The following is a 17392-nucleotide window of genomic DNA, read 5'->3' as shown; positions in this document are numbered from 1 at the left end:
CTGATAGCCTCCCATAGCTTTCAATATTTTTATGTTGACAACACCCAAATCTATCTATTTACCCCTCAGCTCACAACATCAGTCTCTTCACACATCACTAACTTACTAACAGACATGGCAATCTGGATGTCCCACCACTTCCTCAAATTAATTCTATCCAAAACTGAGCTCATAATGTGTCCTCCCCCACATGCCTCTTCCAGGGGAAGAGGCACAACCGCTATCCATGGCACAAACCATCAACCCGTCCCCCCATGCCAGGGTGCTAGGTGTAATCCTGGATTCTAATCTTTCCTTTGGGCCCCACATTCAATCACTGTCCAAAACTGGCCATCTCAAGCTCTACAATATCTCCAAAATACGCCCCTCCTTAAAACCACAAAGCTCCTAATTTACTCTCTGGTAATCTCTAGCTTTGACTAATGCAACTCCCTCTCCCTACTGCAACTCCCTGGATTACCTTTACATAGGCTATCCCCCCCTTTAGTCCTTTCTGTGTCTGGAATTAATTTTAAAATACTAACAATAACTTACAAAGCCATCCACAACGTGTCCCTGGCTATATCACTACCTAATCTCAAAATACCAACCCAGTCATTCTCTTCATTCCTCCCAAGACCTCTTGCTCTGTAGTTCCCTTGTCACCTCCTCCCATGCTCACCTTCAAAACTTTTCCCAAGCCTCCCATCCTATGAAACTCCCTACCCCAATCTGTTTGGCTATCTAATACTCTGTCCACTTTTAGGTGATCCCTGAAAACCCTTTTCTTCAGAGAAGCCTATCCTGCCTCCACCTAACAACTGTATTTCCTCTTTCTCCATCAGCTCATCCCTCACAGATTATTACCTTTTGTATCTCTTGACTTTCTAGTTTTTAGATTGTAAGCTATAATGAGCAGGGGCCCTCTGATTCCTCCTGTATTGATTTGTATTGAACTGTACTGTCTGCCCTCATGTTGTAAAGTGCTGCACAAACTGTTGGCACTATATAAAACCTGTATAATAATATGTGACTATAGGTGTATGGTAAGCTTCACCGCTAATATCTATGGGATTGAATGTGCATACTTGTAGACTTGTCAGAGAAATGTTTTAGGGTGTTAGTTATCTTTATAGTCTGTGCTAGCAAAAAGAGTGTCTATTTGCTGAATGGGCTAAATATTTAAGTGCACATTGCCGCAATAGAAGAGAGCGCAGAAGTGCTCATTTGTACAGTGGTAGTGAGTGTCAAGGCATGTGTTTAGTGTGCAGGTGTGGTTCAGGAGATGGAGGATGGGGGTCAGCTTCAGTTGTGAGAGCATATGTGGGAGGGTGCATTGGGGTGGGTTGCAATGTGCATCCATTAACACCTACTGTACTAGGACATTGGGTGCCATTCTAAATTAATAGCACTACAGCTCTCTGCAGAGGCAAAAGGAAAACGAGGTCTCTATGACTCAGGGTGAATCATTTCACCTATGCATTTTGCCTGGTGCCAGTTGGGTAATTTGTGTTGTATCTTTATATGTTCTCCTCACTCTGCATGTTTATGTGTACAACATGATTCATATAATTCTTATTAAATTAGTTTGACTTGTTTTGAGCCCTGAGTAGCATGACCATTCAGGTTTGTACATTTGTAAATATAGTGTTTGAGGTGAGAAGCAACATCGGACTACACATAAACAGGCTTCATTTAAATTAATTTAAAATTCACAGGCTAGGATTTTTTCACCCACATACAAATAAGTAGGTATTTAGGACATTACATAGCCAACATATATTATTATATTTTAATTAGATTACTATTTTTAAGTGGCATTTTTGTTATTTTGATTTTTAGTTTTCTCTATTCCATTTTTAGCTGCCTTCAGAAGATACAGAAATCTTTGAAAACACATCCCAGTGCTTGTCACTGATGGTCCAGTTGTATGGTGGAGACAGCCAAGACAGTATGACTACAGATAACATGGAGAGTTTTGCTCAAGTGCTACTGGCAAGAAGAGAACCAAAACATCAGAAGTTATTGCTGAGAGTAGTTAAAAGATTGGTGAGTACATGGCATAACATTTATGGAAGTAAAACTTAGTCATGTTCTGTAATAGAAATCTTTAAGGAAACTCTTAAAAATGTTACTTAGCTATATTCTGTTATGCATATAAATGTATTTCTGAAATTATGGCTCAAGATATACTGAATTGACCTCCAAATTCCTTGCTAGGCCACTGACAATTCAAACATGCAGCAGAAGAAGTTAGTCTCCAGTTGGTCCATGATCAACAGTCAGACTTTCCAAAAAGCTATCTTTAAACACAACCAAAAGCAGCCTAACATTCTTTTGTTCTTTTTATTTTATTTTCTTGCTCTCCTGTGCTGAGGTATTAAAGTGTGAAAAATAACTGTTAATATTGATTGTAGCAAATATTCACATTATTCATTACTTTCCACAACCTGCACAACCTGGTTGCTATTACAAGATCTCCTCACAATGTTCAATCCTCTCCCATCTCCTATTACACTTTGTTAGTCTTACGTATGTATTAAATATGAAAGGGAAAGTGGTTGCATTGCCAATAACAACCAACCAGATATTTCCTTTATATTATTTTAATCCATAAAGATGGGAGCACATCCAGCTATATGCCTTAGTTGGCCTTGATTCCAAACGTTTATACATTGTATAGGGATAACTATGATCCTTACTGTATCATCTATATAGAATGTTATAAGATGGCTGTATACTCCATTTTGTCTCATCAGAATTTTTTTTTATAACTTCATATATTTCAAATTGTTCATTGCAAAACACATACAGTTGCAAGAAAAAGTATTTGAACCCCTTGGGATTACATGGAGTTTTGCATGAATTGGGCATAAAATGTGCTCTGAACGTCATCTAAGTCACAACAATAGAAGAACACAGTCTGCTGAACATAATACTACGCAAACATTAGATGTTGCCATGGTTTAATTGCACATAACATGTAAACATTCACAGTGCAGGGAGGAAAAAGTATGTGAACCTTTGGACTTAATACCTGGTTGACCCTCCTTTGGCAGCAATAACCTCAACCAAACGTTTCCTGTAGTTGCAGATCAGACCTGCACAACGATCTGGAGTAATTTTGGACCACTCCTCTTCACAAAACTGTTTCAGTGTAGCAATATTCTTGGGATGTCTGGTGTGAATCGCTCTCTTAAGGTCATGCCACAGCATTTCAATCGGGTTGAGGTCAGGACTCTGACTGGGCCACTCCAGAAGGCGTATTCTGTGCTGTTGCAGCCATTGTTTTGTTGAATTACTTGTATGCTTTGGGTCATTGTCCTGTTGCATCACCCATCCTCTGCGGAGCTTCAGTTGGCGGACAGATGGTCGTACGTTTTCCTGCAAAATGTCTTGATAAACTCTGGAATTCATTTTCCCATCAATGACAACAATCTGTCCAGGCCCTGAGGCAGCAAAGCAGCCCCAAACCATGATGCTCCCTCCGCCATGTTTTACAGTGGGGATGAGGTTTTGATGTTGGTGTGCTGTGCCTTTTTTTCTCCACACATAGTGTTGTGTGTTCTTCCCAAACAACTCAATCTTGGTTTCATCTGTCCACAGTATTTTTTGCCAGTAGTGCTGTGGAACATCCAGGTGCTCTTTTGCAAATTTCAAACGTGCTGCAATTTTTTTTTTGGACAGCAATGGCTTCCTCCGTGGTGTCCTCCCATGTACTCCATTCTTGTTTAATGTTTTCCTTATTGTAGATATGTCAACAAAAATGTTAGCATGTGCCAGAGATTTCTGTAGGTCTTTAGCTGACACTCTGGGATTCTTCTTTACCTCATGCAGCATTCTGCGCTGTGCTCTTGCAGTCATTTTTACAGGACGACCACGCCTAGGGAGAGTAGCAACAGTGCTAAACTTTCTCCATTTGTAGACAGTCTGTCTTACTGTAGACACATGAACATCAAGGCTTTTGGAGATACTTTTGTAACCCTTTCCAGCTTCATGCAAGTCAACAATTCTTGATCGTAGGTCTTCTGAGAGCTCTTTTCTGTGAGGCATGGTTCACATCAGACAGTGCTTCTTGAAACCAGTAAACCCAAAACAGGTGTGTGTTTTTTAAGGGCAGGACAGCTATCAACAACACATCCAATATCATCACACTGATTGGAGTCAAGGTTGGCTCACTCCTGGCTACAATTAGCTCTGGGAGAAGTCATTAAGCTAGGGCCTCACATACTTTTTCCTCTCTGCACTGTGAATGTTTACATGTTATGTGCAATTAAACCATGGCAACATCTAATGTTTGTGTAGTATTATGTTCAGCAGACTGTGTTCTTCTATTGTTGTGACTTAGATGATGTTCAGAGCACATTTTATGCCCAATTCATGCAAAACTCCATGTAATCCCAAGGGGTTCACATACTTTTTCTTGCAACTGTATCTTCATTGAAATTGTGCCAATAGGCGTGTGTGATGTGTTAGGAGGGGTGTAGTGTCCACCTTGGTCTTTCCAAGGTGATTTGTTTCTATTTGATAAGAAGGGCTATATAAGCACAGAAGGACTCTATGAAAGATGGAATGCAGAGAGGGTGGACACTGTTTTCCCCATATACGTATATGCAACAATAAATATAATTTGGAGCCTCATCTCGTCTGAAGGTAATTATTCAAGTTTCCTTTAAAATAGAGGAACTTGAGCAGGAGGTACTATCCTCACTACACATACAGGAAAGCTCCAGGGCAAAGGTGTAAGGTCCATTGTGACTTTGCCTTTATAAATTAAAGTGTATGTCCAGCCTATCTTTTTTGTTAAATTTTGGGTACATTTGGAAAAGATTAGTACCTCAATTGTGTGCTTACTGCCAACTGGATAAACCCCTACATTACAGAGATTTCTCATTACTTATTGTTCCCATGACAGCCGTTTCACCAGACTTGAAGTTAGGGGAAATCTCCAACATTAACAAAGGCAGAAATAATTAAGCTTTTTTGTAAATTGGGGGAAGGCAGCTTTTTATTTCTGCCTATGTCCATGTTGAGGTATTCCCTCACTTCCAGTCTGGCAAAACCATTGTCTTTGTGACAAGCCATTATGGTGTTTACACCTAGAGGATTACAGATACATACTTTTCCTCTTTGTGCTGTAGCAAAGAAAGTTGGGATATGCAGTTTCGGATATTATGGACACTCTCTTTTTAGACTTGGATCCCACTGTGTATGCAGCTTTATTTGCATGGTTTTAATAGTTCCCTGTGCTTTTAGTTTTTTCTGTGTGTGTCTGCAGATTCTAAGTGCATGTCTAGCTGTGTTTGTTTATCACGCCTGATCTTGCTGGAAAGATCATTATTATAGCGCCCATTTCAGAATTAAGAGCATGTAAATGGCAGTGTGAGAAGCAGAACAAGGGCAAGAGTCTAAATGAAATGGAGAGCATGACTAGACAGTTCTGATAATATTCCTGTTTGAAATAACTAATGAAGGCTACAAATGGTGATCAGATGTGTTTTTTATGTGAGTTCCCATATAATTTTATATAGTTTTTTTATTATTATTTTAACCTTGCAGAGACACTATATTACTTTGTTTCCCCTGTGTACTATATGCAATGTGTTCTACATTTATGTTTGATGCTGTGTTTTGTATAAGTGTAACTTCTAGTCTTTTTATACCAATAAGTTATTTTACTGCTTTTTCTTGCAATGTTCCTACAATAAAGAAGCAAGTAAAAGTAGGTTTCTGAAACTGCTTTGCAAACCGGTATTATTGTACTTGCCATAGCAAGGTTAAATCTCAGAGCTGACAAGCCAAAATAAGAAAATTTTCAAGACTTTTTTTAAATAACAGAACTCTCCTAGAAAGGCATTACTAGATTACATTTTTATAATGGTTCTAGAGGAAGCTATTACATTGTAATGTGTCTAGTAAACTACATCATAAGTTTATAACAAATGTAATCAGCATGTTAATGTTCAGTTCTACGGCCCATGGTTTGTGTTTTTATGTTAACATGGCAGATTCACATTCAGCTCGAAGTAGGGATATAATTCTTTTTTGTGCTTTTGGTTGCAAGAAAAGCCAATAGAACCCTTCATTACCTGTTTCATGCCGCAAGCTTATACTTAGAGCCTTCATCACATAAATTCCCATTTGATAAACAGAACATTACAAGTACGGTATATTTCTTTTACCTGCTACATAAAAGTAACTAAAAAAATAAGATGTGACTCCTCAGCTAAGCACGATAAAGAAGAAGAATTTCCAGTGTTGTAAGACTGCTTATGTTTAATCTCAGTAATGTGTAAACAATATGAGGCATAATGTAAAAAACTGAGAATATGATGCAAGAGATATTCACTGCAGGTGATTCTTCCTTGTGCATGTGTTTTAAATGGCAGTGATAGATTCACCTGCCACGAACGTTTGGTGAAATTAACATTCACTGCTTTATAATTACACCCATATGTGTAATGTGTGACAGAAGCACTGGGGATGGCTGTTTCGATACGAATGTTGGAATGTGTGTGCTTGAAATAGCAAAGTAATCTTCAGCAATTATACCATTGCTTTGATTGCTTGAGACAGGGGAGGAAATTTCCTTCAGGTAAGTCTTTCAAACTCTTGCAAACCATGGGGAAGCTAGAGAATGTACCTGTGTAGAAAGTCACTGGGTTGATTTACTAAAACCAGAGAGTGCAAAATATGGTGCAGCTGTGCATGGCAGCAGGTCAGCTTCTAACTTCAGATTGTTCAATTAAGCTTTGACAAAAAAAAAACTGGAAGATGAATGGTTTCTATACAGAACTGCACCAGATTTTGCACTCTCCAGTTTTATCAACCCCACTGTGTGTTAGCAGTTTGCAAGTAGGAACTACTGTTCTCTGAAAATCTGAACACGAAATTTACTTCCACACTAAAAAGGGACGTTGAGCTGTAGATAGAGCTGGTCAGATTGGGATACATTTTTTGAAATGTTTTAGGGTGTTAGTTATCCTTATAGTCTGTGCTAGCAAAAAGAGTGTCTATTTGCTGAATGGGCTAAATATTTAAGTGCACATTGCCGCAGTAGAAGAGAGCGCAGAAGTGCTCATTTGTACAGTGGTAGTGAGTGTCAAGGGATGTGTTTAGTGTGCAGGTGTGGTTCAGGGGATGGAGGATGGGGGTCAGCTTCAGTTGTGAGAGCATATGTGGGAGGGTGCATTATACCATTGCTTTGATTGCTTGAGACAGGGGAGGAAACGTCCTTCAGGTAAGTCGTCTTTCAAACTCTTGCAAACCATGGGGAAGCTAGAGAATGTACCTGTGTAGAAAGACACTGGGTTGATTTACTAAAACCAGAGAGTGCAAAATCTGGTGCAGCTGTGCATGGTAGCCGGTCAGCTTCTAACTTCAGATTGTTCAATTAAGCTTTGACAAAAAAAAAAACTGGAAGATGAATGGTTTCTATACAGAACTGCACCAGATTTTGCACTCTCCAGTTTGATCAACCCCACTGTGTGTTAGCAGTTTGCAAGTAGGAACTACTGTTCTCTGAAAATCTGAACACAAAATTTACTTCCACACCAAAAAGGGACGTTGAGCTGTAGATAGAGCTGGTCAGATTAGGATACATTTTTTGTTTGTTATGTTTAATTGGTTTTGATAGACTATATATACAGTCATGGCCGAAATTGTTGGCACCCTTGATATTTCTCCAGGAAATCATGTATTTCTCACGAAACGTATTGCATTAACACATGTTTTGCTATACACATGTTTATTCCCTTTGTGTGTATTGGGACAAAACAAAAAAAGGGAGGAAAGAAAGCAAATTCGACATAATGTCACACAAACCTCCAAAAATGGGCTGGACAAAAGTATTGGCACCCTTTCACAACTGCGGATAAATAAGAATGTTACAAGCATGTGATGCTCCTGTAAACTCACCTGGGGCAAGTAACAGGTGTGGGCAATATAGAAATCACACCTGAAAGCAGATAAAAAGGAGAGACGTTCACTTAACCTTTGCATTGTGTGTCTGTCTGTGCCACACTAAGCATGGACAACAGAAAGAGGAGACGAGAACTGTCTGAGGACCTGAGAACCAAAATTGTGGCAAAATATCAACAATCTCAAGGTTACAAGTCCATCTCCAGAGAACTAGATTTGCCTTTGTCCACAGTGCGCAACATTATCAAGAAGTTTGCAACCCATGGCACTGTAGCTAATCTCCCTGGTCGTGGACGGATGAGGAAAATTGATGAAAGATTGCAACGCAGAATAGTCCGGATGGTGGATAAGCAGCCCCAAACATGTTCCAAAGACATTCAAGCTGTCCTGCAGGCTCAGGGAGCATCAGTGTCAGCGCGAACTATCCGTCGACATTTAAATGAAATGAAACGCTATGGCAGGAGACCCAGGAGGACCCCACTGCTGACACAGAGACATAAAAAAGCAAGACTACAGTTTGCCAAAATGTACTTGAGTAAGCCAAAAGCCTTCTGGGAAAACGTCTTGTGGACAGATGAGACCAAGATAGAGCTTTTCGGTAAAGCACATCATTCTACTGTTTACCGAAAACGGAATGAGGCCTACAAAGAACAAAACACAGTACCTACGGTAAAATATGGTGGAGGTTCAATGATGTTTTGGGGTTGTTTTGCTGCCTCTGGCACTGGGTGCCTTGACTGTGTGCAAGGCATCATGAAATCTGAGGATTACCAAAGGATTTTGGGTCGCACTGTAGGGCCCAGTGTCAGAAAGCTGGGTTTGCGTCCAAGATCCTGGGTCTTCCAGCAGGACAATGACCCCAAACATACGTCAAAAAGCACTCAGAAATGGATGGCAAAGAAGCGCTGGAGAGTTCTGAAGTGGCCAGCAATGAGCCCAGATCTAAATCCCATTGAACACCTGTGGAGAGATCTTAAAATTGCTGTTGGGAAAAGGTGTCCTTCCAATAAGAGAGACCTGGAGCTGTTTGCAAAGGAAGAGTGGTCCAAAATTCCGGGTGAGAGGTGTCAGAAGCTTATTGATGGTTATAGGAAGCGACTGATTTCAGTTATGTTTTCCAAAGGGTGTGCAACCAAATATTAAGTTAAGGGTGCCAATACTTTTGTCCAGCCCATTTTTGGGGTTTTGTGTGACATTATGTCATATTTGCTTTTCTGCCTCTGTTTTATATTTGTTCCAATACATACAAAGGGAATAAACATGTGTATAGCAAAACATGTGTTAATGCAATACCTTTTTTGTGTGAAATACTTGATTTTCAGGAAAAATATCAAGGGTGCCAACAATTTCGGCCATGACTGTATATATATATATTGTAACTGTACTGTCTCCGTTAATTTTGTAAAGCTCAGTGTAAACATTTGGCGCTATATAAATCTTGTATTATAATAATAATTATAATAATAATAAAATAATTAAAAGTTAGAAAAGGTATGTAAATGCGGAGTAATGCTGAAAGTGCAGTGAAGTGGGTTGCAGATAGTTTAAAGCCTGAGCAAAAACCCCATTTAAGGTCTCATTCCCATTGCAACACTTCTAAACACCTTTTTGCTGGCAGGAAAAAGCAGCGCTACAAATGTGCCTAAAGCCAAAGTTTTCGAACACATTTTGACTCACTAAGGCATGTCAAGCTTTTTGCCGTTCATTCATTTCATTGACCGGAATAACAAATTAAACACCCCTGCCTCCATGGACACATAGGCTAACACAGAGAGGCATTTAGAGACAGACAAAAAATATTCTTATGGGCTCGTTCTCACTTGACTTTATTTCTAACTCTTGCCAAACGCCACTATAGCGTTTGACAAGCATTACACAGGCGTTTGTAAGGTGTTTTTAATGATCCGCAAATGCTCCCAAAACGCCCTATGAGCAATTTTGAGGTGGTTGAGAGGTGTTTGCCAAGCATTAAAACTGCACCACAAACTCCTATAATGAAGTTTAAATGGTATTAACACTCCGCAAACGCCTCTCAACTGCATCGCAACCACACCGCAAATGCTGGCCAGGCATTTGTAGAGGGGCACGATAGACTTGAATGGGAGTCTTCAACTCCTCCTGACTGGACCAGAGGCATCAGTTTTGCCGCGACGCTAACGCTTCTGTGTCAAAAGCACTGTGTGCTGCCATGTGCAGAATTTCAGAGGCATTTGAGAAGCGTTAAAAATGCTTCCCAAACGCCTGTCTGATACCTGCTGACAAAGCTAGTGTGAATGTAGCCTTAAAGTGGCATTTTTGATGCAAGTGTTGCTTGAGGCCTAAGACTGTTTACCCCAAAAGGCAGCTAAAACGAGGCTGCTGACATTGCAACGTTATAACAGAAATTTTGAAGTTACTTTCATTCATTGTGGTTGAGAAAAAAAAATCCATTGTGATTCTGTGTTCTTTTACGGTAAAAAATTAAAGCTTACAAGGGGGTAAATACTTTCCCTAGACATTTTGTGTGCTTTTTAAACATCTGCCTAATTTGCACTGATCTTTGTAATATGACTACTGGAACTGCATGAGATATTTAAGGCTTGTGTCAGTCCCTTCTGGTCAGAAATAATCTTTTCAGTTTCTAGTGCAAGCACCCTAGCTATCGCCTGATTTGAAATTTCATCTGCTGTACAGATATTGTACTAAAACTCATTGGGGTTGATTTACTAAAACTGGAGAGTGCAAAATCTGGTGCAGCTCTGCATGGAAACCAATCAGTTTCCAGTTTTGTTTTTTTTGTCAAAGTTGAGGTTAGAAGCTGATTGGCTACCATTCACAGCTGCACCAGATTTTTCACTCCCCAGCTTTATTAAATCAAACCCATGGTGTAATAATTGTAAAATAATATGCTGTATATTCTTCTTGGATGAATGAACCACAGTAAAACATAGTGTAAATTCACATGTTGGTTGTGTGATACAAAAAAATAAGACTCTGCCAGGAACAGATGACCAGTTATATGCATTTTTCTAATTTGACAGTTTTATTTTCTAACTTAAATTATGAAAGACTGTTGGATTCTGTTTGGCTGTTATGATGCCTGCAGCTTCCATTTCCCAAATGTTATCCGTTATTACTATTATGTTTTAATTTTTGACTCTTTCTGAGCTATTTTGTTATAAATCCTGTAATAGAATATTTTTTGTTATCTGTCAATAATGCCAGAGAGTGACTAAAGAATGTACCTGCTGTCGTGCATGAAAACTATACACAGTTCACAGAGGAGTTTCACAGCCATATAGAAGCATAATGTGACAGACTTGAGTTCTTTTGTAAAGGTCATGGAATGCTAAGGTGCCATGTAAAATATTTTTTTAGAGGAATATAATATTTCTTAATAGCCAAAAGTTTCACTTTAACCATAAATTATGCTGTTTTAAACTTATGGACAATCATGTAGTCTGTCACAGACTGCTTCATAAATATTCTTACAGTACCTGCACTGAAACACCGTTATTAACATGTAACCTGGGTGTAATAGCAGATGCCTCTAGATACTTTCTCTGGGTTTATTATTTTAGATTGCCCAGGGAGGCATGGAACCTGGGGCATTCTACCATGCAAAACTTAAACAGGAATTTCACTTCCCCATACATATTTTTTCCCACTCTTAATCTGCCTGCTGGGTTGCCCATAAAAACATACCAACATGCCCAATGAATCCAACATTGTCCTGCTATGATCCACCAATCTGCTGCGGCATGCCAGTTCCTGCACCACCATGCTCTTTTCTGACATCATCAGGAGCTGGCTGTGTGTTCCTAGCTTAGGTAGCCGGATTCTAGGTGATACACTACCTTCTTCTGGCTGTTGCATTGAACCTGATGTCTCCTGGGATATGTGACGTGCATATTCCAGGAGGCTTCAGCAGCCAAGAAGCCATCATTCTCGCCTAGATGAGAATAAAAGCAGGGGGAAGGGTATAGTTTAAAAAAAAAAAAAAAAGATCTGAGTAGTAATGTATTCGCTTTCAGCTAATTAACTGAGCCAAAGACTTGAGGGCTATTTGAAGTGTAAAGCAGACAATTGATGATGCGATTTTCTTTCTTGCAACCACTGGTCAGTCAGTGTTGATGGTGTAATCCCTCCGCTGGAGCTAATGTGTTCCGGAAGAATACAATAATTACTGCTAGCAGCTATAGCCTCAGGAATAATCGCATGCTATAAATCCAAAATGCTGGTTGTACTCAAGTCAGTCGATCGAATCACAACCAGTCCCTGCTAAACTGGCCGAGATTTGATTCATCTATGGCCTGCTTAAGCCCTTACATTAAATTTGCTGTGCCGTGTCAGAGAGGGTATTGGGGCACATGTTGTTATAGGTACCTGTTTAGCTTTATGAGTAGTTATGACAGAACTTCCCTAACAACCAGTATGTCTCAGCACAATTGATTTCAGGTAAGGGCTTAAGATGGCCATACATTAAACAATTTTCTTGTACAGTTTTCCTTTAGATGTACTAAAACCATATATTATGAGATCAAACCAAAATATTTTAATTTGTATGCAATCAGGCAGGCTCTTGCACTACATAGTTGAAGATAAATCTAAAGGAAATTGAACAAGAAAATTGTATAATGCAGGACCAGGTTTAAACATCACACAGCGCTTAGCTCAAAATAAAATTTAAAGCTGAAATCCAGACAGACATAAAAAAAACATTTAATGCAGTTATGTTTTCAAAGAAAAATAATGAAAACTAGTTTACATATACACCTCACCCCTTCAGTCTCCGCTCGTATCACAAGCCTACTGAGCGACATATCGGACTGGATGTCACTCCATTTCCTCAAACTAAATCTGTCCAAAACTTTCCCCCCAGCCTGCGCCCCCCCCCCCCCCCGACTTCTCCATCAAGACCAACAACACTACCATCAGTCCCTCCCCTCAAGCCAGAGTATTAGGTGTCACCCAAGACTCCAATCTGTCCTTCCAGCCCCAAGTCCATTCGCTGACAAACTCATGCAGACTTCACCTCCGTAACATCTCTAAAATACATCCGTTCCTAATCCTGGAAACCACTAAGCAACTCATTCACTCCCTCATTATATCACGCCTCGACTACTGTAACTCCCTCCTCACCGGCTTACCCCACCGCAGGCTATCCCCGCTTCAGTCTATCCTGAATGCTGCGGCCAGACTCATCCACCTTACTAACCGCTCCGTATCCGCCACCCCTCTCTGGCAATCCCTCCACTGGCTTCCGATTGCCCAACGCATAAAATTCAAAATATTAACATTGACTTATAAAGCTGTTCATAATACTGCCCCAAACTACATCACCGATCTGGTATTCAAATACCACCCAAACCATACTCTCCGCTCCTCACAAGACCTCCTACTCTCTAGTTCCATGGTCTCCTCCTCCCATGCCCATCTCCAGGACTTCTCCAGGGCTTACCCCATTCTCTGGAACTCCCTACCCCAATCCATCAGACTGTCACCTACTCTCCTCACCTTTAGGCGCACTCTGAAAACCTATCTCTTCAGGGAAGCCTACCCCGCCCTCAGCTAATTACTGAACTCCTCCACTCTTCCTACCACTCCATCCCCCACAGCTATTTCCTCCTGTACCACTATCCCCTCCCTCCTAGATTGTAAGCTCCAAGGAGCAGGGCCCTCGAACCCCTTGTGTATTGAATCGTATTGTTACTGTACTGTCTCGTGTACTGTCTCCCTTTATAATGTGCAGCGCTGAGCAAACTGTTGGCGCTATATAAATCCTGTATAATAATAATATATAATCGTCCTGTAAAGCACAAATGAGTGCTGTCAAATGTGGGCTGGGTGCAGGTTCTTGATCCAGCTGCATTTCTTTAATGCAGTAGAAAAATAAAGGCTGGCAATCTGGTTATGCTGTATTTGACCCTTGGTTCACTCTATCAGGGGTGGTTGCAGGTGTGGGAATCTCAGTGATTCCCACACTCACAAACATCCACAGTCAAAATACGTGGGACTGTCATCCCCTTGCATCTCAAACCACAGCATGTTTGCGGGAACCACAGGGAATTCACAAGGAGCAAAATCACCATGTGTTTTCACAACCACTACATAACCAAGATAGCACATGTACCTTCTTTTCTGGGGGGAACGCAGGCATGGCAGCCCATTCAAATGAATGGGCTGCCATGCCCATGCAAACATGGGCCGCAAATCCACAATGGTATAAGCCAAAGGTAAGAGGTGGCTGAATCACAACACTGGCTAAGTATCCTTTGGAAGGTAAAACAGTTCTCTTGTATGTATTGAACTTGTATCTTGCTATTTGCCTGTAACCCCTGACCTCCTCATTAATAACATTAAGAGAGCAGTTTGCTATGTAACCCATAATATCCAATCATGTGCCATCTTTCAGAAGCATATTCACTCAAAACTGCTGAAGCCTGATTCTTGAGTGACTGTTTTTAATACCATCTCATGAAATATACCCAGTGAGCTTCATCATAGTGAAACCAATAATCTTTATAAATAAGTGATGACCTATTTACTCACTAGATGTTAGGATTGCTTGAGTCTCGAAAGATTATAATTACTATGATGACATTATGAATAGCTTATAACATGTAAACATTCTGTTTTTGCTAATAACAAAATTAATTTGGAACACAACAATCAACTTATTTTTCATTAAATAAATATGAGCCATTTATCTTTGGGTCTATAAAGGTAATTTGCTGATCACTCAGCTATTTTAGTGTTAGAAAAAAGGTTCTCTATTATTGTGCTGAGAAGGAGAAACTGAAGGCAATAAAATACTAGAGAATAATGCATTTTAGTACAAATATTCTTTTTCTTATAGTTCACTCTTCCAGTAAGTACTTAAAGGTTAAATTACCCATAGGGAATCAAATCGATTTATTACAAAATTTTCTGTACTGTTCTCGGTTATTATTTCGCTGTATGGGGACCATAATAAATGCTGTACAATCCATCTAGTGCAGTGGAGTGGGCCAATGCTCTTATTAATTTATTTATTACAGTAGGAAGTGTTCATTGGTGTTTTATGCTTCAGTGGCACATATTCTTCTCTGGTAATTAAAAAAAAAATGTGCAGAGTATAGCTGTTCTGGAGCATTCAGTGACCAGTGTCTTATGGAATCGTGAAAGGACAGAGAGGGGACTGTACCATGCTTGGTAATAGGCTGATTTGTATCTGAACACATACGAGTCTGTTAAAGGACAGAAGCCCACAACAACTAGCTAACCAATGTGAGGACCTTGTTTTGGTAGAGGAAGGAATGAGAGGGGAGCTTAGTTCGAGCAAGTAAAACCAGCTGTGATACCTTTTGTCACAGCCTGCAATATCCTTGGCCACCACTACAGAGAGTTGTCACCGGACTCTAGCTGACTGGCCACACACAGGCAGATACAAGTCTTACTTACAATCTGGTGCACTTTAAGGGTTGGGGAACAGTTTAGAAATGAGCACACACTTCTGGGATACTTCATGCCATCCTGCTACTTTGGATCCTTGTGATGATCACTCTTCCCACTGACCATGCACACCTGCACACTAGACACATGACATATGGTAGCTTGCCACCACCTAGCACTTAGTCCGCTGATTGGTCTGCTAGACAACCAGGCACACACAGATCTCTCTCTGACAGATTTTATAATTTTTCACACTAATCCTTAATCTGCATGCAAATCACCAGCCCACAGTGCTGTTACATACAGATTAATAAGGAGTTTACACCAAACACAATGCAAGATAGCAATCCCGCTCGGTATATGAGGCCTAGCTTAGTATACAGAAGTAACTTATTCATTTTATAATTTAACATCCAGAAGGTGAGCAGTTCATAAAGATGTGTACCAAAGAGAAATATTACAAAACACAAAAAGGGGAAAAAGACATACAAAGTTTGGTTAATCACTGTGAAAATAAAAAGGGAGAAAAAAAAGAAATGAACCTTTACAGTTTAGCATTTTTGTTAATCCTACTGGTGCTGATGTCCAGCAATTTGTCTTTTTTTAAAAAATGGCTCCATGTAAATTGCACCATCTATATTTCATGTTCTCTTCAATTTACGGAGATATGGATGCGGGCTGCACTCTCACCCTTGGCCAATCAACCCTAGGGTGGCACCTCCCCTGCTGAGAAGAGAAGGGGTCTGGCTTCTGAAGTGTCCATAGATTAAATGGGCCATCCAATTCTAATGGCTTTGTTGGGGATAGGATTTCTAAAACCAGCACCTTATTCCAATCGCTAATCCAAATACCACGCAGCTGTTACGAGCAGGCTCCATACAACTATTTTGTGGATCTCACAGGGCCTCTGTGCAACTGCTGCATACCATTTTATAAATACACGTAACCATAAATGTGTATTATCAGAATTATTTCCATCTCTCTGCAACTAATATTTTAAATTTTATGAGAAATTAAATATATTCCTGTGACCTTTGACATAAGGTCAGTTGTTAGTAGACAGTTCACAGAGACACACAGTGCTTAAAAAGGTGGGGGTAGGAGAAGGAGCAAAAGGAATGTGTGATACAACTGTACCTGTTACAATTAAATGTTGTATACTTTGACATCATATATTGGTCAAGGCTAGGTAAATATACATGTGAAGTTGTTAAACTCTAGGCCTCTGCCTTGTTCTCTTGGTACTGTGTTAACTATGTGGATATGCATGACTTGGTAACATTTTTTTTCTAAATAACTAATAATGTAAAAACACGTTTATTGTTTGTTCCTTGAAACAATATATTTAAAAGTCAACTAAGGATAATGTATATTTTTTCATGGTACAGACTTTTAAAAAAATGTAAGGGTAATACTTATTTATTACCTCTTTCATTAATGACAGTACTGCCCCCGGCAGTCTTTTATCTTCCTTCAAGTTGCCATCTTTATGCAGGCATCTTGTAACTTACAAAAAAGTAAGTGCTGGGTGCAGAAGACCGAGGCAATGTTTGTTCCTACCAGCAGCAAACAGATTATAATTATTATTATTATACAGGATTTATATAGCTGACATAATAATACTGCATATCTTAGCTTAAACAAAGTCACTTGCCTGGTGCTCGCTTGTTGCCTTAATGCTGAAATGTACAATTTCTAACTTGCAAATTACTGAGCGATCCAGTTTAATTCTGTACTCCATGTAGGTTAGGTCATATATACTGTATCAGCAACTAGGATCAGACATGTTTATCAAGACACAGGTTCCCATAAAATAAATTGTATTCTATATACTGTGAACAATTATTGATTTCCCATTTTGTTTCAAATGTACATAATAAATTAAAGTAATTAGATATTAAAACTGCTGGAATTTTGCCATCCTAAATCCTAACCTATTGTAGATGTTTTTAAAATTGTGGTCCGCCTGCTATTTTTGCCCTGTTTGTACATAATTAATAGGCATGTTGTGATATTTTACAAGTCAATAAATATTTAATGGCAGTATGAAGCAAGATTTACAAACACACGAAAATCTTGC

The 17392-nt window shown here is 39.6% G+C and overlaps 1 protein-coding gene across 2 annotated transcripts in view; it reads left to right on the top strand.

Annotated features, from left to right (window-relative positions):
* The window catches only part of ULK4 (unc-51 like kinase 4), an 898798-nt gene that overhangs the window by 725424 nt on the left and 155982 nt on the right, over positions 1-17392 (top strand). For both annotated transcript variants that reach the window (XM_089672503.1, XM_089672504.1), the window contains exon 35: positions 1843-2028. In XM_089672503.1, coding sequence (XP_089528629.1) covers positions 1843-2028 — 186 coding nt within the window. The remainder of the gene's footprint in view (positions 1-1842; positions 2029-17392) is intronic.

The sequence above is a fragment of the Staurois parvus genome, unplaced genomic scaffold, assembly GCF_062004578.1.
Source record: "Staurois parvus isolate SC_StPar_1 unplaced genomic scaffold, SC_StPar_1.0 ptg000130l, whole genome shotgun sequence".
NCBI classification, from domain to species: Eukaryota; Metazoa; Chordata; class Amphibia; order Anura; family Ranidae; genus Staurois; species Staurois parvus.
Note: the sequence above shows the minus strand (reverse complement) of the source record. Positions and strands in the feature narration are given on the sequence as shown.